The sequence below is a fragment of the Monodelphis domestica genome, chromosome 5 (assembly GCF_027887165.1).
Source record: "Monodelphis domestica isolate mMonDom1 chromosome 5, mMonDom1.pri, whole genome shotgun sequence".
NCBI lineage: Eukaryota > Metazoa > Chordata > Mammalia > Didelphimorphia > Didelphidae > Monodelphis > Monodelphis domestica.
This window is the reverse complement of record NC_077231.1, coordinates 60,851,788-60,874,781: the sequence shown is the minus strand read 5'-3', so window position 1 is coordinate 60,874,781 and position 22,994 is coordinate 60,851,788. Positions and strand designations below refer to the sequence as shown.

The following is a 22,994-nucleotide window of genomic DNA, read 5'->3' as shown; positions in this document are numbered from 1 at the left end:
ACCGATTGTCCTCTGCTTGTGGGTAATGATTTTTTTTTCTCCTTGTTCCGGGCAGGTTGTTCAGGGACATTGCATTGAGACTAATGGAGAAGTCCATTACATTTGATTGTACCACAGTGTTTCAGTCTCTGTGTACAATGTTTTCCTGGTTCTGCTCCTTTTGCTCTGCATCACTTCCTGGAGGTTGTTCCAGTCCCCATGGAATTCCTACATTTTATTATTCCTTTGAGCACAAAAGTATTCCATCACCAACATATACCACAATTTGTTCAGCCATTCCCCAATTGAAGGGCATCCCCTCATTTTCCAATTTTAGTCACCACAAAGAGCGCAGCTATGAATATTCTTATACAAGTCTTTATCCTTATTATCTCTTTGGGGTACAAACCCAGCATTGCTATGACTGGATCAAAGGGCAGATAGTCTTTTATTGCCCTTTGGGCATGGTTCCAAATTGTCCTCCAGAATGATTGGATCAGTTCACAACTCCACCAGCAATGAATTAATGTCCCTACTTTGCCACATCCCCTCCAGCATTCATTACTTTCCTTTGCTGTCATGTTAGCCAATCTGTTAGGTGTGAGGTGATACCTCAGAGTTGTTTTGATTTGCATCTCTCTGATTATAAGAGATTTAGAGCACTTTTCATGTGCTTATTAATAGTTTTTATTTCTTTGACTGAAAACTGCCTGTTCATGTCCCTTGCCCATTGATCAATTGGAGAATGGCTTGATTTTTTGTACAATTGATTTAGCTCTTTATAAAATTGAGTAATTAGACCTTTGTCAGAGGTTTTTGTTATGAAGATTGTTTGCCAATTTGTTGCTTCCCTTCTTATTTTGGATGCATCAGTTTTGTTTATACAAAAACTTTTTAATTTGATGTAACCGAAATTATTGATTTTACATTTTGTGACTCTTTCTATGTCTTACTCATAGTTTCCTTCTTTATGTTCAAGTCATTCGCCCATTCTGAGTTTATCTTTGTGTAGGGTGTGAGATATTGATCCATACCTAATCTCTCCCATACTGTCTTCCAGTTTTCCCAGCATTTTTTGTCAAATAGTGGGTTTTTGTCCCAAAAGCTGGGGTCTTTGGGTTTGTCATATACTGTCTTGCTGAGGTCACTTACCCCAAGTATATTCCATTGATCCTCCTTTCTGTCTCTTAGCCAGTACCAAATCGCTTTGATGATCACTGCTTTATACATTGATAGAATTTAAGGTATTTGAGAGCAGTCTTTGTAGTCCCAGTATGGGAAATACTAAGCACTTAATATATGCTTATTATGGATTAATCATCAACCATTGTTTAACAACTGGTCATAAGAAATCATCAGTAGTATCCAACAAAAGAAGATGTGTCTTTGATAAAACTAAATTTAGCTAGATCTCAGTTTCTTTGGACCTCATTTGTTTCATCTGCAAAATAAAAGAATTGTACTACAATCCTTTATGTGACTTTACTGTTTTAGAAAATACATTCTCTACTAGTTCTCCTACATTCAAGAAGTATGTCAATTATGATTGTGGGCCAAAGATTCTAATATGTTTAAGGGAGAGACACATGCATAAGCTATATTGTATTTGATATGCAATTGCCGGGTAAATGAAAAAAATCGCAATGCACATTTTGGGTAATAAATTGATTTCTTTGAGGAAGCAAGGGAGGAAGGTAGATGGAACATGGGATTTGGAGTCAAGGGCACCTGAGTTCAAATTTTGCCCCTGATTCTAGCTATCTGTCTGACCTTCAAATTAGAGAATATCTGTTAAACTGTAAAGTTACTGCACAAGTGCTAATTATTATTGTTGTTATTTTAGTAGCCCCTCAGAAAAGCAATTGAACATCAAGATTAGTCAAAGTATTTCCCTTTCATGCTTACGGATTCAGGACTTTAAATATTTCAACATGATATTCACTTGATACTACCTAATAAAATATTGATATTTTGTTTGTCAGTATTTCCACCAGTTCATTAATCCATTCTGCCCAGATAAAGGCATTAATGTAGTGCTATAAGTAGTCAAATATGTAGAGAAATGTACCTTCTGGATAAAGAAAGCAGCTATTTTAAGTTCTTTAGAGAGACAACATGAAGTAAGAAATACAGGCTCTCCTTGAAGCCAAGAATACCTGGGTTTCAAATCTCATCTCTGAAAATTGGCAGGTCATGTAACGTTTCAGTGCTCTAGGCAATTTTCTGAAACTATAAGTTTCAGAGATGCAGACCTGCATAAATAAAGGGAATTTCCTCACCTGAGAGTTCCTTATATGAATGAAATTGGAGAGCCAAGCCCTTTCCATTTAGTTTTACAAAGCATTTTGCTTACAATAATACTGTGAGTTAAATAGATGACTGCCCCCATTTTGGGACCAGACCTGTGACTTCACTGGTATTGGGCACTCACTCTATTAATACTGACCATTACCTACTTTGCAAATTCTCTTAGTGAGGAATTGCCTATTGGACTGAAAGACTTGCCCATGGTGCCACAACCAGTATATATCAAAGGCAGTACCGGAACCCAAGCCTTGCTGACTTCAAGACTGGCTCTCTGAACTTTATGCTGTGCTCTTTTTATATATGGGTAAACCTAGCTTGGCAGAAACCCAATGACTTCTCCATATGCAAACAAGTGTCCTTAGCGCCAGGGTTTGAACCTAGGAGGCTGGACTCCTAGTGTGATACTCTTTCTGACATACTATAGGACCTCCAGGAACAGACTACATCACTGAGCAAGGACAAGTTGTAAATGAGTTTGTTGTATTATATCTAAATTATAGCTATAGCAAATTACATGACTTGGGCTCAAAAATATTCAGATGTCAGGAAAGCAATCTTCAAACACCTCTCACTGGCATTTGAGGATCTCTGAAAGCTAGTGACAGCCCACCACTTTGAATCCAATGTGTTATATTACTCCCTTCCTTGTACTGTTCCATCTAGTTCCTGTGCTTCAAATGAACCCTGGTATTTTATTGCCTCTTTGCCTTTTCTGTTCCATTTGTCTAGATGAAAATAAGTTCACTCTGCCTCTCGTCACTCTTGTGACACCAGATCCCTATAAAGCCAAAATGTTACTTTCCTCTTAAGTCTGTCCCGATTATCTTCTCCTAGCCTTTGACCCTCTCTGGTCAAAGTTGTAAAAATGGGCAAATCTGAGCTTAATATAAGGAATTTTTTTAACAATTGAAGCTCTCATTGTGGGGGGAAAGAATCTGGAATTACAGCCAAAGAGTTATAAAACTGGATATGCCTTTGACCCAGAAATAACATTATTAAGTATATTTTAAGATTATCAAGGAAAAAGGAAAATGACCTATATGTTCTAAAATATTTATTGCAGCTCTCTCTATGGTTGCAAAAACTGGAAACTGATGGGATGCCCATCAGTTGGGGGAATGACTAAACAAACTGTGGCATGATCGATAAGAAATGACAAGCAGATTAATTTTTAAAATATATGGAAAGACTTGTATGAAATTATGAAGAATGAAATGAGTAGAACCAGGAGAACATGAGAAACAGCAACACAAATACTCTTTGAATAATGGTTTGTGTATGTCTACCTCCAGAAATAACAGATAAATAGAAATAAGCAAGACAATTTTATACATACACATTATCTTTTTGTCAAATGATGCCTTCTCTAGTGTGGGGAGAGGAAGGAGGGAAAGAGATACCTGGACACTTTCATTTTAATGTAACAAACTCAGGAGGTTATAGTTCCCCTCTTGCACTTATATGACTACCCAGACCACTATGAGGTACCCTTAAGCATAAAGATTCTGTAACCCAGAGTCATACAGGTATGATGAATCCTTCACAACCATCACAGAAAATTAGCTGGTATCATCCTACTTCCCTCTCCCCCAAACCACTCTAGAGCCACTGCTTTCTTAGTCACTTACACTTCCTTGGCTCCATACACTAACTTCTGACTCCAAACTCATCATTATTTCCTTTTTCCTGCCTAATTGATTCTACCCAAGGCAATTTCTTTCTCATAAAAACTCATAAATTTTCTCTAATTTTCCTTTCTTTTTTCTCACATTATCCCATTCAACTGCCTCAATTACCCATATTTCTATTACATTGTGGGATAAACATACTTTTGTTTACTGCTCTATAAATGTAAGTAGAACTTCTAATAGTGTTTCTATGGGTTAATGCCCTCTCAAGTTCAAAATAAACTCCCATGAACATTTGGATTTTAACAGAGAAACATTAGAAGCATTTCTAGCAAGATCAGGAGGTAAAGCAAGGATACCTTTTATTTCCCCTACTATTTACTAATGTAATAGATGTTTTAGATTTTTTTAAAAAAAGCTAATTGAAAGAATAAAAATAGGCAGAAGAGCAAAATTATTTACATTAGGCAATAATATGACAGTAAATTCAGATAACCCAGAGAGATAAAATAATAATGGAATCAAAAATAGTTAATTAAAATTAAAGTAGCAAATATGAAATAGCATGATCTTCCCTAATAATTAGTCTTGTATATTCAGGGTTAAAGCTGGGAATTGCACAAAGACTTTTGGGACATCCTATATTACCAATAAATTCCATGAATAATACACAGGAAGATTCCATTCAAAATTAACTAAAATTGGCTCAAAATACCCTGAAGTGAATCTACCCAGATATATGTAGGACAATGAAAATAAAACTACAAAATATCCTTATAGAAATAAAGGAAAAATAATTCGATATTCATTGCTTCTTGTTGAGTTGTATCAAATGTAAAAAAAAAAAACCTATTACCTAATTTACACATTTAGTACTATATCAATCAATCTACAAAGGGGTTTTTTGCAAAACTAGCCAACAAATAATAGGAATATTCATTTTAAAGAAATAAAGATTGAGAATGAAAATGTGATGGAAGTTATTTTTAAAAACAGAAGAAGGAAGGGGCCCCCATATTATAAGGTCTCAGCCTATATTAAGATTAGAAGAAGTAATAATAAAAACTAATGATATGAGAATTTTAAAGAATTATATTTTCAATTTTTTAAGTGTAAAAGTAGATCACCAGAACATTAAAAAGACCTCAAAGCAAATGAACACTGTGTTCCAGTATTGGTAAAACTCAAAACATAAAGTAATGGGAGGAGGATTCTCTATTCAACAAGAATTACTGGGAAAAATGGAAATCAGTTTGGCAGAAAACAGATTTAGACCAGCTATTTATAGCAACATCACAATAAGTGACATGTGTATAAACAAACTAATATTAAAGATTATATCATTTTAAAACATTAGAAGATATAAATTAGATGATGCAGAAGAAAGCAGAATTAGGAGAACAAGATGCATATTTATCACAGCAATATAAATGGAAACAGCAATAAAAGTAAGTCAAATTTAAAGTAAAGATCAATACTACTGTTTGATTTAAAGAAGAGATGACTAAATATATCTTGGTCCTCTTGGTAGAAAGGGGCTAAAAGTATAGAAGGCACTGTATAGTCCTGGGCATCGTCTCTACAGCAGCAAGTTTTCCCTTAATTTATTTTCTTTGTAACAAGAGAAGATGAAGAAATGTCTACAATATATTTAAAAGGAATTCCTAAAACTTAAAAAGAAAAGAAAACTTTGGGGATACAATTCATTTTTAAGTTTGGGAGTACCTGTATTTTTCCTAGAAGTTACTTTAAAAATAATCACTTAAAGAAACTTTGGCTTGTTTTCTTACATGAACCCTTACTAGGCTTTAGGAAATACAAAAGATTCACTTGTTGGGGAAATAAATGATAGTTCTAGTTATTACTCAAAACCATCTTACATAAATGATTATTCTATAAATTATTCATTAAGATTCTTTTTTTTTTTTATAAAAATCCTTACCTTCCGTCTTGGAGTCAATACTGTGTATTGGCTCCAAGGCAGAAGAGTGGTAAGGGCTAGGCAATGGGGGTTAAGTGACTTGCCCAGGATCACACAACTGGGAAGTGTCTGAGGCCAGATTTGAACCTAGGACCTCCCGTCTCTAGACCTGGCTCTCAATTCACTGAGCTACCCAGCTGCCCCCTATTCATTAAGATTCTTAAATGGAAACAAATCTTTTGGCTTTTGTCTCCCTTCAGATATTTTTTTTTCTCTGCAGTATTGGTCAATGGATAAACAATTGTTTAGTGGAGGCATCATGGGATAGTGATAAGTCCTGAATATCTGGGTTCAAATGCTGCCTAGGATTCCTATTAGCTATGTGATTGAGAATGGATAAGTCACTTAAGTATGTCTGGGGTAAATGTAAATTGCTAAGGCCTTAAGCCAAAGAAGAGTTAATGGAATTGAAACTGATGTTAGAAATAGGGCAGGCCAAAAACTGGGTTCACTAATGATGAATCAAGAATTTTGTTTGACTTGAAAAACTACCCTCACATCACAAAATCACTTCCTTTCCTACATCAAAATAAATGTATTTTTAAAGAGACATGGAGGGAAGGGAAGTAGGTCTAGTTTATTTATTTACCACTTCTGTTCTCAGCCACGTGTGTGTATATATTGCTGCCATTTTTTTTAACCACAGAGTCACACATAAGAATACCTTTCTTCAGAATGAAGACTAATAACAGTTAAAGGATTCATTTTACTGGTGTATACTATACAAAGTCATACAGAGGATAACATGTCCTGGATTTGTTAAGTTATAATAATCATTGAAAGCTGTTAAAATCAAGCATTGGGTGCTTATTGTATACATCAAAGACAATATTATAGGTACCTGGGGATTTTATTTTAAAGTAAAAGACATGGTACATGAATAGACATAGGCATTCAAACCAAATCCTTTCTCTAAATCCATAAAATTGTTTAGTGGAAAGACCACCAAAGGTTTATTGTTTGGTATTACCAGGTTATTTTATTTTAAAATATGATATTCCGAAAGACTCTTCCCTCTCCCCTAAATAAATAAATATAAAGACGTGAACAGAAATCCTGTACTTTTAGATCAATGCTGTACCAACTATTCCACCCCACTTGTATAATTAACCAATCAGACACCCTAGTACAAAGCACACAGCAAGATCGGGCACTTCAAATACATTTAAACAATGTCAGGTCACATTCCAGTTAACCTTTACATTCCTGGTTGGTCAATACATTCTGAAAGTCAATCAATATAAATGAAAGGCTGCTACAGATCTCATTAAATGGTCTAGGAGGGCTACAAGGACATCACATAATTGCAGTAGAAGAGTTTCTCCCTAAAGCAAGGAGCTGTTAAACATGTGAAGAAAATCTTCCATCTTGCACTTAATTGCACACACTCTTATTAGCAAATAACAGGAGAAAAACCTTTCCCTGGGACTTCATTGGTAAACTAAACTCCTAAATGAGAAAACACCTTCTACCAATGAAAGGTGACACTTTCTCTTCCGAGATTTGGCTAGGATACAGAGAGGACAAATGACTTAGCCAAGGTGAGCCAGCCAGTAACATGTCACAATTGAGGTTTAAATCCAAGTCTTCCTAACTCCAAAGCAATCTCATAAATCACACACTCAGAAAGAGATATATCAAAATGTTTATGTACAAAATATCTATTTCTGCATCATATATGTCCAAAAAGCAATATAGTTAAAAGTTGATATTGAAGATGAAAGAGAATGGTCATAAATCAAGCTGAGCAAGAGAAAAGAAAAGAGAAAAGGAGCAATACAATCACCCTAAGACCCCAATCCTAACAAATTTGGCAGAATTGAGTTTCATTAATCTGGTCATTTTGTTATTGGTATTTCCTATTTCTATAAGCAACAAAAAGGCATACAAATAATTCAGTGAATCAAAGCAAAGCCAGGAACTTTTCTCAAATCCAAGTATTTATTTCATCAGTTGGGTATTTCCATACCAATGTAGATCATAATTCCTATAGAAATGGTCCATGATCGTTGATGCCAGTCAAGTTATTTCTTTTTTTTAAACCCTTATATATATATACTGTATATTATATATATATATATATATACTGTGTATTGGCTCCAAGGCAGAAGAGTGATCGTTGCAGTGACTGAAAATTTTATGACTCTACTGCTAATCAGGGTCTTATCTGTGTGTGTGTGTGTATAAATATACATATTTACACCACACATATAAACGTTTATATACACACACTGAAATAAACTCATTGAAATGCCCTAGTAGTAAAATCCTACTCTGATGCCTCACTATGAGTTGGATCACCTTGGGTTGTTGAAGAGAATGCTACTGGAACTCAAGCCCTCTGGAAGGTCTGACCGACTTGGCGCATCAACCCAGTCATAGATAGTTTAAGAATCACCCAAAGTAAATCATGCAAAACTCATAGATAGCAGACTACAAACCAGTTCATGATTTTTTTTATTGCCATTGCAACTCACAAAGAAAGTTTGTGGAGTGATTACAGTTTGAATCAGTGGAAAGATTACACAAAATTAAATCACAAATCCTTGAAATATTAAAGTAATTCCATTTGTGAATTTTATATGAAAATTCGTTCTGTAGCTTTCATCCCAGATTAGTTTTATCCACTAGACTTTAAATAAAAAGTATTGAAGTTGAACTGATCAATAACTCAAAGATAGATGATACAACACTTGGAGGTGTATGCTTCTTACAATAACAATAGCATAATATGTATTATATGATAATACTATGTTGTTTCCAAAGTGTCTGGCTCTTTGTGACCCCATTTAGGGTTTTCTTGGCAAATATACTGGAGTTATTTGCCATTTCCTTCTCCAGTTCATTTTACAGAGAAGGAAACTAAGGAAAATAGGGTTAAGTGACTTGCCCAGGGTTAACCAGTTAGTAAGGTCCAATACCAGATTTCAGCTCACAAAGGTGAGTCTTTCTGACTGTAGGCTTGGAACACTGTGCCACCAATAATATTATATTGTAATATAATGACATAATATAATATATACTAATCTTATCATTATCCTCTTCTTTCTCCTTTCCTTTATCTCTCTCAGGTTAATAATCTAATATAAAAATCTCCAGTTTTTTTTTCCTTTTTCCTTTCATCTTTCTCCTCACCTACATCATTAGCCAATCAATGACAAACAATAACACAAAAGTCAATAAAACTCCTGATGCTCAGAGATGTATGGTTTCATTAATTACACTATTTTGTCATTAATATAGATACTACCATTAGGTCTCTCAATGACAATCTAAACCAGCCATCTTTGGGACATTCATATCACCATGACATCACTAACCTACTAAATTTCACTCTCACTGTACCCTTTTATTCCTAACAGGTAATATTGATCAAAATATAAGACCTATTCGTTTTTCTAACTAAAAGGAAGAGGAATGTTGTCTGAAAATGACACCTGAGTGGACCTTTATACAGGAGAATTGTACATAGTCAAGTTAGGTTTATTACTGAAAGTCATATGTAAGATATTTTTTATGGTTCAGGAAAAAGGCAAAAGCTAAAACCTTCACTGCAAAACATGTTTCCCTCTGTCATATCCCAAAGTGGACTACAAGGACCTGCAAATCAAACCATCTGTTCTACAGTACAAGAAGAGACAAAATCAGTCACATTTGAAAAAGAATGAATCTCTGGGTTGATGTCCGACGAAATCAAAAATCAAAACATTTCATAGAACCTTAGAGTGGTGAAGATTAAAGTTAACTCTCCCCTGGTTGTGAAAATGAAATTAACTGTCCCCTGATTGTGAAAATGAAATTAACTCCCCTGCTCATTTTTAGATTTAATCACCAAAGGTGTAAATACCCCATTCACTCTTGAGTGAGGGAAGTCTTTGACTCATGTGTGCAATACTGGGTGACAAATCAGAATTAAACTGACTGCCTCTGGGCAGTCCTAAAGCAAAGCTTCAACTGTGATTGGTCGACATAAAATTAGAGGAAGGCACAGGAAGTGACAAAAAAGAAAGTGTCTTTAAAAGGGAGTTACAACTTCCTGAGAGCATGTTCTACTTGGAGTTGAACTTCCTGTGAGACAGAGTTCTTCATTCTTTTGAGTTGGAGACTGGAGAAGAATCTGCTGACTGGACCTGAGACCCTGTTTCTGATGAAGCTGTTCTTAAATCTCTTCCTTTGGACTCACATGTGGATTTTCTGAAAAAAAAAACTAGCCTCAGGACTAACTTTCCCTGGGGAGTAAATTACTTAGTGCTTAGGCTAGATATCTTACCCTATCCCATCTGATTTTCTTACTTCACTCTTTCCATATTTTTAAAATAAATTATAAATAAATCTCTTTGGAATAAATTAAATTCCTGGTGACCCTATTTTAAATATAATCCCATCCAACCTTTTTATATAATTAACCCCCTTTTCACTCTTAAGGAGTCTAAAGAGAATTTGAAAGTCATCTAAACTAACCTTCTAATTTTACTGATAATGAGACTGAGACCAGAAGTGAAGTACATCTTTGTGGTGGATTAAAACAAATAACCATGCTTGGAATTTGGAGCCTTGGTTTTAACCCTCCTTCTGAAACTTACAAGTTCTGTGACCAGGGATATGACACACAATCATAGAATTGAAGAATTGGAAGCAGCAGCAGGAGTGGACAACTAGTGTAACCCAGAAACAAAACAAGCCCTACTATAATATACCCAATTGATGTCATGCTTAGCATGGAGTCTGATACATAGTACTTATAGAAGTACTATATAAATTTGAGTTAAGATTATTATGTTTCTTTTTAACCTCTCGAAGCTTCTACCTCCTCATCTGCTAATGGCAATAGTATTTACATTCTCTGCATCACAGTTTGTCATAAGGAAAGCACTTGTTAAAATTTATAAAATTATATGTGTGTCACTAATTACTGACAGCTAGCTGATGGCAAAAGTCTTCTTGCTGTTCCACAATGCCTTTCCATAAACACTAAATTTTTTTGTAGAAGGATGCTGGCTGTAATTAGGGAATGTTATTTTGATCTGACTTTTTCTAGTGATGAAAATGGCAACAGTTACTGTTACATACTAACATATTCATATTATCATTTTATAGATGTGCATGAGAATGTTCATTCAACTAACTCCTACTGGAATAAGCAGGTGACTACCTGGCACAAGGTGATTAATCAATACTTGCTGACTGAGCAATTGCCTGTGATACAGCAGAGGGAAGTTAATTAGGTATAGATTGGACCAGATGACCTCTGAGGTCCTTTCAAAAGCCAAGACACTGTCACGCTGTGATTCTAATATTATCACAATAACTCTAAGAAGGGCAAATATTATTGTACCCATTTTACAGTTGAGGAAAATGAGGGTCAATGCAGTTAAATGTTAATAACCACCACAATAATAATAATAACAACAACTAAAATTATATAGTGTTTACTATGTACTAATTACTTTAGAAATATTATTTCCTTTGTTCCTCACCACAATCCTGGGAGATATGTGCTATTATAATTCCCATTTTTTAAATGAGGAAATTAAGGTGAACAGGTTAAATGACTTGTGCAAAGATAAAAATCTGTGGCCAAATTTGAACTCAGATTTACGTGTGAATCCACCAAACCACCAAGTTAGCCAAAGTCACAGATATGGTTTATGTTAGACCTAGAAGTGAACTTTTCACTGCATCATGATTTTTTTTTAATTTCTGCCCCAATTCAGTTACCTGCTTTATCACACACTCTCTTTGACTTTGTCTTTTTGTGTAGGGTAAGTCTTTGCACTAAAAATAAACTCATGGGGAAAGTCTCAGAATGGCATAATGTTCAACAAGTACAACAAGATTTAATTTTCACACAACCAAACTGACCTGTTGGCTCTCATAATGCCTCCTTGGTCTATGGTGATTTATTTTTTATAAAGTGAGTCCCTCATAACAACCCCATGTGATATATGGTGCAAGTATTTATCTTATTTGACAGATCAAGTAACTGAGGAATAGAAAAATTACTTATCATTACTAAATCTATTAAAAGTCCATGATGGGGCAGCTACATGGCTCAGTAGATGGAGAGCCATGTCTGCAATGATAGGTCTTGGGTTCAAATCTGGCCTCAGACACTTCCTAACCATATGATTCTGGAGCAAATCACTTAACCCCAACTGCTTAACCCTTACCACTCTTCTGCCTTGGAACCAATAGTTAATATCCATTCTAAAACAGAAAGTTTGGGTTGTGGGCTTGTTTGCTTTATGTCAAAGATGAAATGCAAGCCAATGTCTCCTGACTCCAGGACCTATAATTAAAAGACTTCTGAACATGTGAAACTCCCTGCACCAGAATTCTTCCATGGTAGATAGCCATCATATTTTTCCACCATCTCACTACCTTTTTCCCAATCTCTGTTGCTCACATTCAAAAATTGAATTAATCTATAAGAAGTTTCTATCTATAATCTATAATCTATAAGAAGAATATATCTTTGTAAAATATATGCCCTTTAATAATCTCTTTTATCTAGAAGCACACTTATTCCCACAAATCTTTCGGATACTTATATACACATCCATTTTCAGAGATCTCTTAGTGAGCAAACTGTACTATTTTTTCTTAACATCATTTCACAAGAAACAAGTTTTCCTTAAACTGGAACCAGATTGTTGATAGAATGAAAGATTTTTCTTTGCCTATTATTGTGTAAGCTGCAACATCAAAAAATGCTGAAAATGGTGTCCACAGATTTAATATAAATGAGAATTAAACATTTCCTATGTGGAAACAATCATCTTGTTAAACATTAAGGATACAGAAAGAATAAGGAATAAGAGCTTCAAGGAACTCAATTCCACAGAACAAGAGTTTTTCATCTTATTGTTTTATGAATCTTTTTGATGCTCTTTTGGAGCCTATGGACCCTTTCTCAGACATGTTTTTGAATGCAAAAAGATAATGATAACATATGTGATTACAAAGAAAACCAATTAACCACAATTTGAAAAATCACCAATACCAGATCAAGAATATTAAATTAAGAGGAAGATAAAACATAGAGATAGTTTTAGATGCAGAGCACATGAAAAAGACCAGTAATCCTAAAGGTACAGCAGCAAGACAGATGCTAATGCATCTTATTTGTCATCATTTCCATTGATAAAAACTGTATATGTTTCTGACCCTGAGACATTTGATTTTGCCAAGAACTTTGGTGGAGGAAACTTTCTATTGTACCTGCAGAGGAAGTTACCAGATCATGTCTCTACTGAGATTGTTCCATTGCTGGTGGAGTTGTGAAATGATCCAACCATTCTGGAGGGCAATTTAGAACTATGCCAAAATGGGTATAAAACAATGCATATTGGGTCTATATTCCAAAGAGATTTTTAAAAACTGGGGTAGGGGGGTGATCTACTTGTATGAAAATATTTATAGATATGGCAAAGAATTGGAAATTGAAGGGATGTCCATCATTTGGAGAATGGCTGAACAAATTGTGGTATATGAAATACTGAAATTGCTCCCCTGAAAAATGAGTATTAGGGAAAAGGCAGAAGCAGGGCAGTGGTCTTGGAGGCACTGGTATTTATGGGACACTTGGGTCCTGGATCCTCCAACTGGGTCCATTCAAAGATGGTAGTTGAAGAGGGGTGTGGTGGTTTGACCCACCTACTAGTACTGGTACTTATTCCTTTCTTGGTGACATTGTAGCTTCTGGCTCACCTAGCCCCCAGTGAGAGAGGGAATTAGTGGTGACAGGAATGCCAAGACTCTTCCACAAGGGTTGCTCCCTGAGACAATAACTATCAGGGCCTGGCTATAACCAGGGCCTGTGGTTTGGACAGTACTACTCTCCCTAGGGTTTTTGAATTTACCTTCCTTGCCATTGGTCACTGGCTAGTTTTTGATGGCAAAGAATTGGAAATTCAGGGGATGGATGTCCATCAATTGGGGGATGGCTGAACGTATTGTGGTACATGTCAATGATGGAACACTATTGTGCTATATAATAAATGATAATATGATTTCAGAAAAGGCTGGAAATATCAAACTGATGCAGAGAAAAATAAATAGACCCAGGAGAACATCATTCACCATAACAACAATATTGTATGATGATCAACTGTGAAAATTTGGCTACTCTTGGCATTGCCATGATCTGGGACAATTTTGAAAGCTTTATGATGGGGAATGCTATCCACTCTAGAGAAAGAACTGTTGGAGTCATCTTTCACATCACTGTGTTTATGGTTTTACTTTGGGGTTTTGGTTATGTATAAGTGTGCTCTTACAACAAAGACCAATATGAAGGGTGTTTGCATGATAATAAGAACTAAATTTTTAAAAATTAAATTAAATTTGCTTACAAAAAACAAACAAACATGCCTCATAGGTTACTATAGGCTTCACTGTGTTGAAAATGAGTTGACTGAAGGAAAGGGGATTTAAGAAATTCAGAACATACATGATAGACAAAAGAGGAAGGAGAGCCATATTGTAAGAGTTAAGGGATACCAGATAGATAGTCCAAATTCTATGTTGCTACACAGAGAACGTTGTGGGGTGTTGGTTTTTTAAAAGTATTATTACAAACTTATGGAGTTTTATGATCATAGACTAAAAACTGAACCTTCATAGATATCAAGTCTCTTAAACCCCTCATTTTACAGAAGAGAAAACAGACATGAAGAGGTTCTGTGATTTTCCCAGTGTCATGCAGTAAGTGCCAAAAATAAAATTCAAACTGAGGTCTTCAAGTCTATTGATCTATTCACTATTTCATCTGTCACCCTCCCCTAGGGAAAAAAAAGATCATTTACAATCCAAGGATAGCAGAAATGACTTCACAGAAAAAGTGGGATTTCCATTTTATTACCTTTTTGGCCTTCTCTTTTTTTCCCTCCTTTTTCTCAACTGTTTTACTAGTCACCCTCTAAGCATCTCCCAAGATAACCCTACCACATGCCTTATTTATCCCCTCACTGTAACATCATCTCTTTAACTGGAGAAGAGGCAACTTCTCTGCTTTCTCTAAATCTGCAATGCTCACCAAGATTTTCTCCATGGCTCCTTATAGAGTGCTTAGCTGATAAAACTCATCTTCCATCTCAGAAAATGTATACGCTTGTAATGTATAAAGTATGTAGTGTTATTCATTTGTATAACCTTTTTTTTGGCTTAGTTTCTTAATTCCCACAGGGTAAGTACTGTGTCTTCTTACCTTTCTTTGTATTGTGCTGCACAAAGCCATGCACAAACCAGCACTTAATTACAATGATAAATAGTGCGGCATCTATAAGAATGGTTCTCATCTTCTCATGCAAGTAAAATCCTTGGCTGATAGAAAATAATCCAAGCCTTAAGCAAGAAACTAATAAGGTTGCTGCTGTGGCCAATTAAGTGATTTTTACCTATTACTAATATTAATAATTTTTTCTCCCCAATGAAATTAATGCATCTTATTAATATCATATTAATAATGAGGCAGTTAAGTGGTATAATGGATAGACTGCTAGACTTGGGAGTCAGGAAGACCTGAGGCAGAATCTTGTATTCAGAAATAATAGCTGTGTGGCCTTGGAAAAACCTTGATTCTCTGGAACTCAGTTTCCTAATCTGTAAAAAAAGCAAGTAGGGCCCCTTTTCTACCTCTCAATTTATGCTTCTGTGAGCCAATGGCAGTTTAATTCAGAAATGCAAATCAATAACTCACTTTGGCTCACAGACATAATTTTAAGGGAAGATAAATTAATTATTTGCCAGAAAGAGAAGAATTATGACATAGAAGAGAAAGAGAGAGAGAGAGAAAGAGAGAGAGAGAGAGAGAGAGAGAGAGAGAGAGAGAGAGAGAGAGAGAGAGAGAGAGAGAGAGAGAGAGAGAGAGAGAGAGACACCCAGTCTCAGAGCCAAAAAGACCTGAGTTCTAGTCTCACTTCTGACACACACTGGCTATGTAATTAATCACTTAACTTGTAAGAGGTCTAGGCTGTGAGACTCATTGAACGTACTGTCTTTCCTGCTAGAGGGAGTTTTCTTACCAAGTACTTCTCTGTGCCAGTGAAATCAGGTCTAGTCCATATCCCTGCCCTTACATAGTTCAGAGCCTCTTAGTGATATCTACTGCTGGATTCCACAATTTGTTTTTCTAATCTGGATCTATGAATTCATCAGTGTGGGACATTCCTGGTAGGAAACATTTTTCACTGAAGCAGATCAACAACTCTTCTGTAACTTGGGAAAATAGATTTAGAGCTATAAAAGGCCTTGTAAATCATCTAGTCCAACTGTCCTCTTCATTTTACAGAGGAGGAGACTGAGGCACAAAGAGGATAAGTGACTTAGCTAAGATCATACAAATAGTGAATGAGCTAGGATTCTAAACAAGATCCTAGAATTCCAAATTCAGCACTCTTTCTACTAAATCTTGCTGCCTGTAGCATTAGAGATTTTTCTGAGGCACGAGGCTTTTAGGGATTTCTTTTCAGAGTTACTCATTCCTCATTTGGTATCTGCTTGTCACTGTCCTTTCATCCATTGCTCCAAGAAACTGTAGCATGTACAGTGGCCCACACCCACACAACCATGCCAGTAAAAGGCTGAGGTTACTTAATAGTCCTCAGACCCATCAGTGAGTTAGAAGGGTATCTACCTTGGTATGTGATGGGATGGGCAGATGAGAACACTTTGTTCTAATGGGGCAATACAAGCTGTGGAGGGCTTAGAGCTTGGTTAGATGTAGAAGAAGTCAAAGTCATCTGCTGTATCCTGAGCCATCAGTCATCTTGACTTCTGACTTGTACTTGGACTTTGATGACTCTGAAAGAGTCACCTTTGTGCCATTCTGCTTCACTTAAATCCAATTTGTAACCGAGTCAAAAAACACAAAATGTGGTATCATTTGGGTCCCATTTAAACAAAAAGGACAACAACCAACCAGAATTCAACAAAGATAAAACCTGAATGCAGAGGTGACCTTCTATCTACTACCTCATGCTAATAATTCCACTCTATTCCCTGATTTTTAAAAAAAGCCTCATCTTTTAGGACCAATATCCTACTGGCAATGTAAACTATGGACCCCAAAATTGCAGAACATCACTGTCATTAAAAGATTGAAAATGAACACCATCCACAGAGGAATAGAGTTCATGGTGAATGTGAACAAACCATCTAAAATACTTTTTGAACAAGAACCTATAAAAGAGAACCAGAAGAAAAAGTGAAATGTATGAATAAAAAGAAAATGGGATAATTCATGTGTTTCTTTAATAATAATAAACAGCTAACATTTATATACTACCTACTCTGTTCCAGGAACTGCACTAAACACTTTATAATTAGCATCTCATTTAATCCTCTCAACAACCTTGGGAGGTAGATACTATTATTATCCACATTTTACAAATGAGGAAACTGAGGCAGTTTCCTCAGTTAATGTCAATGTTAAAGTTAAATGACTTGCCATGGGTTACATGGGTCAAAAGAAAAGACTGGGAAAAATCTATTCTATGGGTTAGAGAGAATATATATAAGAGTCTTACAGGATCAGCTGGCAGCAATAAGTCATCATCTGAATTTTTGTAAGGAATATCAACCCTCTTGAATAGTGTCAATAGGTAATCCCAAAATCACATGATCAACCTGCACAAAGAAAACCTACCTGTTCCAAAACTTCTTTATAGGTGAAAGTGGCTTTTGTGTTTGTTACAGGGCTATCATAGATGATGGCAATCTTGTCTCCTTGTCCATTTTCAATATGGCGGTCGATAGCATTGTAACAAATATTAAGCATCCCTTCCACAAACCTGAAAGAGAAATGAAAAATGTTGAAATAATTGCAGTTTTTTTCAAAATAATGACATCACTTGACAATGAATGTCAGGTAATTCAATGGATGCCATATGCAAACAAAGATTCATCTTTTAAAAATGAACTCTGGCAGCTATAACAGAGTTAAGTCATCAGAAAGGAGATAGCTATAATATATTCTCTCTTCCTGGCCCCCCACTCCTCTCTTTTCATCTTATCCCACCAGACTTATGACTCCCATCCCTTTGGGGAATTTCCAATGATGAAACTCCTTCCACTAGTAAAGATCAACAATTGTTATATGAGTTGCCAAGGATTTAAAGAGTTGCCTGAGACACTGAGTTTTATGACCCAGTCACTTTCACACAGTCTCTATGTGTCAGAGGTGGGAGTTGAACCTAGATCTTTCTGTCTCTAAGGCTTTTATAGCAGATGCCTCTCCATATCAATATTTTAAGTTAATTAAAAATAAATTATATTAAGCATTTCAAATTATAAAGGACACATTTGCTCAGCAGCACTATAAATATGGAATAATTTTAATAGCCTATTTTATCTCTCACTTCAAGAATGAAATTGGTATACATGACAGAAGATGAGGAAAATATCTTTTAGAATATCAAAGATTATTTTTTCCTCATTTTGATACAGGTATTAGTCTGAAATTTCTTACTGTAACTATGATCCTCATTCCTCAAATAAGATATTCCAACTTCCATTTTCAGGCATTTCCTCTGCCTACTCCCTATGCCTAAAATGCTTTTCCTCTCTGCCTTCTGGCTTCCTTCAAGTCCCAGCTAAAATTCTATCTTCTACAGGAAGAGATTTACTATTTTTCTTAGTCTTAGTGCCCAGCTCTGTTGATTATTTCCAATTTATCTAGTATGTAGCTTTTTTGTATATAGTAGTTAATCTCCTACATCTGATTGTGTCTCCTATAAATCTCCTACAAAGTAGTAATCTCCCACATCAGATTCAGAGTTCCTTGAGGAAAGGTATTATCTTTTATTTTCTTTGTATCTTTAGTGCTTAGCACAATGCCTGGTACATAGTGTAAGACTGAAATTCTGAAGAGGCAGTATTTCTTTTTTCTTTCTTATTTTTTCTTTAGAATATTTTTCCATGGTTATATGATTCATTATTTCATTCCCCTCTTCCCTCCCTGCTCCCAGAGCTGACAAGCAGTTCCACTGTGTTATACATGTATCATTGTTCAAAACTTATTTCCATGTTATTCATATTTGCAGTGGAGTGACCTTTTAAAGTTAATATCCTCAATCATATCTCCATCCAACCATGTGATCAATCAATTGTTTTTCTTCTGCATTTCTGCTCCCACGGTTCTTTCTCTGGATGTGGATAGTGTTTTTTCTCCAAAGTTCCTCAGAATTGTTCTAGATCATTGTATTGCTGCTAATAGAGAATTCCATTAAGTTCAATTGTTCAACAGTGTTATCAGTCTCTGTGTATAATGTCCTCCTGGCTCTCCTCCTTTCGCTCTGCATCAATTCCTGATGATTGTTCCAGTTCACATGGAATTCCTCCAGTTCATTATTCCTTTCAGCACAAAAGTATTTCATAACCATCAGAAACCACAATTTGTTCAGCCTTTCCTCAAGTGAGGGACATCTCCTCATTTTCCAATTTTTTGCCAAGACAAAGAGCACAGCTCTAAATATTTTGATACAAGTCTTTTTTCCTTAATATCTCATTGGGGTACAGACCCAGCAATGTTATGGCTGGGTCAAAGGGCAGACAGCCTTTTAAAGTCCTTTCTACATAGTTCCAAATTGCCCTCCAGAATGGTTGGATCAATTCACGATTCCACCAGTTGTGTATTAGTGTCCCAATATTGCCACATCCGCTCCAACATTTATCACTTTCCTTTACTACCATATTGGCCAGTCTGCTAGATGTAAGGTGGTACCTCAGAATTGTTTTAATTTGCATTTCTCTAATCAGGAGGGGTTTAGAACACTTTTTCATGTGCTTATTGATAGTTTTGATTTCATCATGTGAAAATTAGAGGCAGTATTTCTTAATTTTCAATTAACTTATTAATTTATCACTCAAGAAAAACTAAACTAACCAGTTGACCACCTCAAAATCTGAACAGTTGCCAATGAGCACAAATGGCAAGGCTGAAAAGAGAAGGGCAAAAGAGTTCAAGTGGGGCAAGAAATGGTGAACTCTTCTCACACAGACCTTATATATGTATTTTGACCTCACCACTTAGTCCCTCCTCTGGACATCCCAAGACATCTGATTGGTAAACAACCACCAAAGAAGTGGACTTAGAAACCCCAACTCCTCTCTCATTACTTCATTATAGGAAGAGGTGGGTCTTTGTTCATACAAGGAAGGATGCCAACATACCCTTTCCTCCTCATCACCAGGCTGTAGTCCAAAATGGTGGCTAGAGCTTTCTGACTTAATTTAATCTTTCAAGTGGATCAAATAGTTGCTCAGTTCTGCTCTTAATCCTTTTATCTTTAACAAAGCTTTTAACAAAAGAGAGGTATAAACCCAGTTTCATAGCCTGGGAAAGAAAATGTTTTAGCCTCAACTTGAGAAAGGTCATGGGGGAAAATGATTTTGTAATATTCAAATTTAATATTAATTTTCCATATTAGTAGGTTCTTAATAAATATTTGATTGAATGACTAATTGGCCTAGACAGGAGTAAAGTATAAGAATAATGAAAAGATAGGAATGGGCCAGGTTATGAAGAACTTTGAATTCCAAACAAAGGACTTTATATTTGTTCCTAGAAGTAATAAAGAGCCATGGAAGCTTATAGGGCATAAACAGGAGGGTATATTGTAGCTTGAGAGAGTTAAAATGTGATTTAGGAAAACCATTTTGGCACCTATAAGAATGATGGACTGGAATGGGGGCAGATTTGAGATAGAAAAGGCAGTTAGAAGTATTGTGGGAGAAATATCTCTTCTTTAAGTTGATGCAATTGGTTACTGCTGACAAATAAATCTACCAAAACACAGAAATTATAGAAGTAAAAACCTAGGTTTTATTAAGTATAAGCACAGGTTTGGGAGGTAGAAAAATAACTCTGAGAAAATATTTGGATCCTAATAAAGTTTTTTACAAACAGAATTACATCAGTGAAACAAAGAGATAATTTTTGACCCACAGTAGCCTCTTAGATCACAAAAGTTAACAAACAAATAAAATAAAAATCTCACATATCCCCCAAGGAAACAAACCTAGTTAAAGAGAGTCTATAGGTAAACTAAGTCAGATTACATATTAAACTACATTTTGAGGTTTCACAATGGGATGATTGAGAGGGAAGATTTATATGCCTACGAAGTATAAGAGGAAGGAATCCTTCCACAAGTAGCTAAATCTCTTCAGGAACCTCAAACTCACCTTGGCTTTTTTATCTGAGGAAGGTCAAAAAGTTTTTTCTTAACACTGTTATTCCATAAGAGAGATTTTGGATAGATAATATACAAGAAAACTGGCCTCAATTATCTAAAATGTTCCAAGAGGAATAGGATAATAAAAATCAATAAGATGAAATCAAAACTCATAAATTATCATTAAAGAAATTTAATACAATTGTCCAAGTGATGTCATGCAGGTCTGAACTAGGGTTGTGGTTATATCATCATCAGAAAGGAGGCATACAATAGAGATATCCTAAATGTAAGAACTACAGTATTTGGCAAAGATTAGATGTCGATTTTGGAGAGAAAGATGATGAGCTCTGTATCTTCCAACCTAATCAGACCACTATCCTAGAACTACCTGCCATCTTCTATATCTTTGCTTTTGTACAAGCTGTCCCTCAAGACTGGAAGACTCTCCCTCTTCACCTTTGCCTTTCAACCATTTTCATGCTTCAAATCTCAATTCTGATACAATCTCCACGTTACATTTTTGTGTTCTTGCTCTTCCTCTTTTCCTTGGACAAAGAAGGTACTGGGATGATGGAACTGAATGGTAATCTACTCAAAGAGTATGGTTATTCAATGTTGATGGGATTTATAGGTAAACTCAACCAACCTTGAAGATCATCTCTAGCCCATTCATTCACTCATTTTACAAATGAGGAACCCAACCCTAGAGAATAAAGGGTTCCATTTTGGCTTATGTGAAACTTGTTGAGAGAGGATGGGAAATATTTTTATAAATAATTTTATTACCCTGTTTAAATATACCACAATAGTAATGTTAGTGGTGGGGTTGTGGAAGGCTAAGGATGGGAGAGAAATCACTGAGGAGAAGGAAGAAAGGTAAGAAAGGGAATGATCTAGGAGAACTAAGAACTATGAAAGAAATGCCTGAAAAAATAATTTCTGAATCAACAAATGAGGTCTAAATACAAAGTTGTTTTTGTAATAGGCTAGGAAAAAAATTAGTGAAAAATGAATTTAATGATTTTTATGATAACCAGAAACTGTGAATTTGTTTTTTAAAATAATCAAAGATGTTGCATATTTGTTTCTCAATGTATATTGGGAGAGGCAGATCCAGAATCAGGATCCTCAGTCCTGTTCTCAATCAAATCCCAAACAGCAATCCAATTGGAGGCTAAACATGATTTGCTGGTATCCCTTGGAAAAACTAAATAAAAAATAAAACTTAGTTGAAAAAGAACAGGATCACTGATCTCACATTTGACTGTTTTGATAAACATTTAACATTTCTTATCATATACTAGTGTCTTTGAAAAATTCACCTTTTTCTTTCTTCTACATAGGAAACTCTAGAACCAATATCCTTTCATATTGAATATATTGATCAGAATGTAAAAAGTTTATTGGACAACTAGGTAGAATAGTAGCTAGAACATTGGGAATGGAGTTGGAAAGACCTGAGGTCAAATCCAGTCACAGGCACTTAAGAGCTGTATGAGTTTGGGAAGTCGTTTAACACTGGTATGCCTCAGTTTCCTCATTTGTAAATTAGAGATCATAAAAGCACCTGCCTGCCAACGTTGTTGTGAAGATTCAATGATAATAATTGTAAAGTGCTTAGTAAAATGATGGGAATTATTATTACTATTAGTGAAAACCCAGGGGAAAGGAGACTGAAAAATGTTGTGAACTTCTACCACAGAGGCAAAGTAAATTGCCCAAGCTCACACAAGTATTAAGAACAAGATTCAAAATGAGGTTCTCCTTCTTCCAATCCCAAAGTTATTCACATTATACTATAAAAAAGGAAACCTGGTACATTTGACTTAAAATAGTTTTTTCTTCCAGTGAATTCATTCAGTTAAATTAGGACACTGGAATAAGAATATAAGAGCATTAAGCAAACCCAACATTCAAAAA

General features: G+C 35.5%; 1 protein-coding gene across 1 annotated transcript in view; it reads right to left on the bottom strand.

Moving 5' to 3' along the window:
• Positions 1–22,994, bottom strand: part of ACSS3 (acyl-CoA synthetase short chain family member 3) — a 256,797-nt gene that overhangs the window by 188,321 nt on the left and 45,482 nt on the right. The window contains exon 2 of the mRNA XM_001372484.4: positions 17,543–17,687. Coding sequence (XP_001372521.1) covers positions 17,543–17,687 — 145 coding nt within the window. The remainder of the gene's footprint in view (positions 1–17,542; positions 17,688–22,994) is intronic.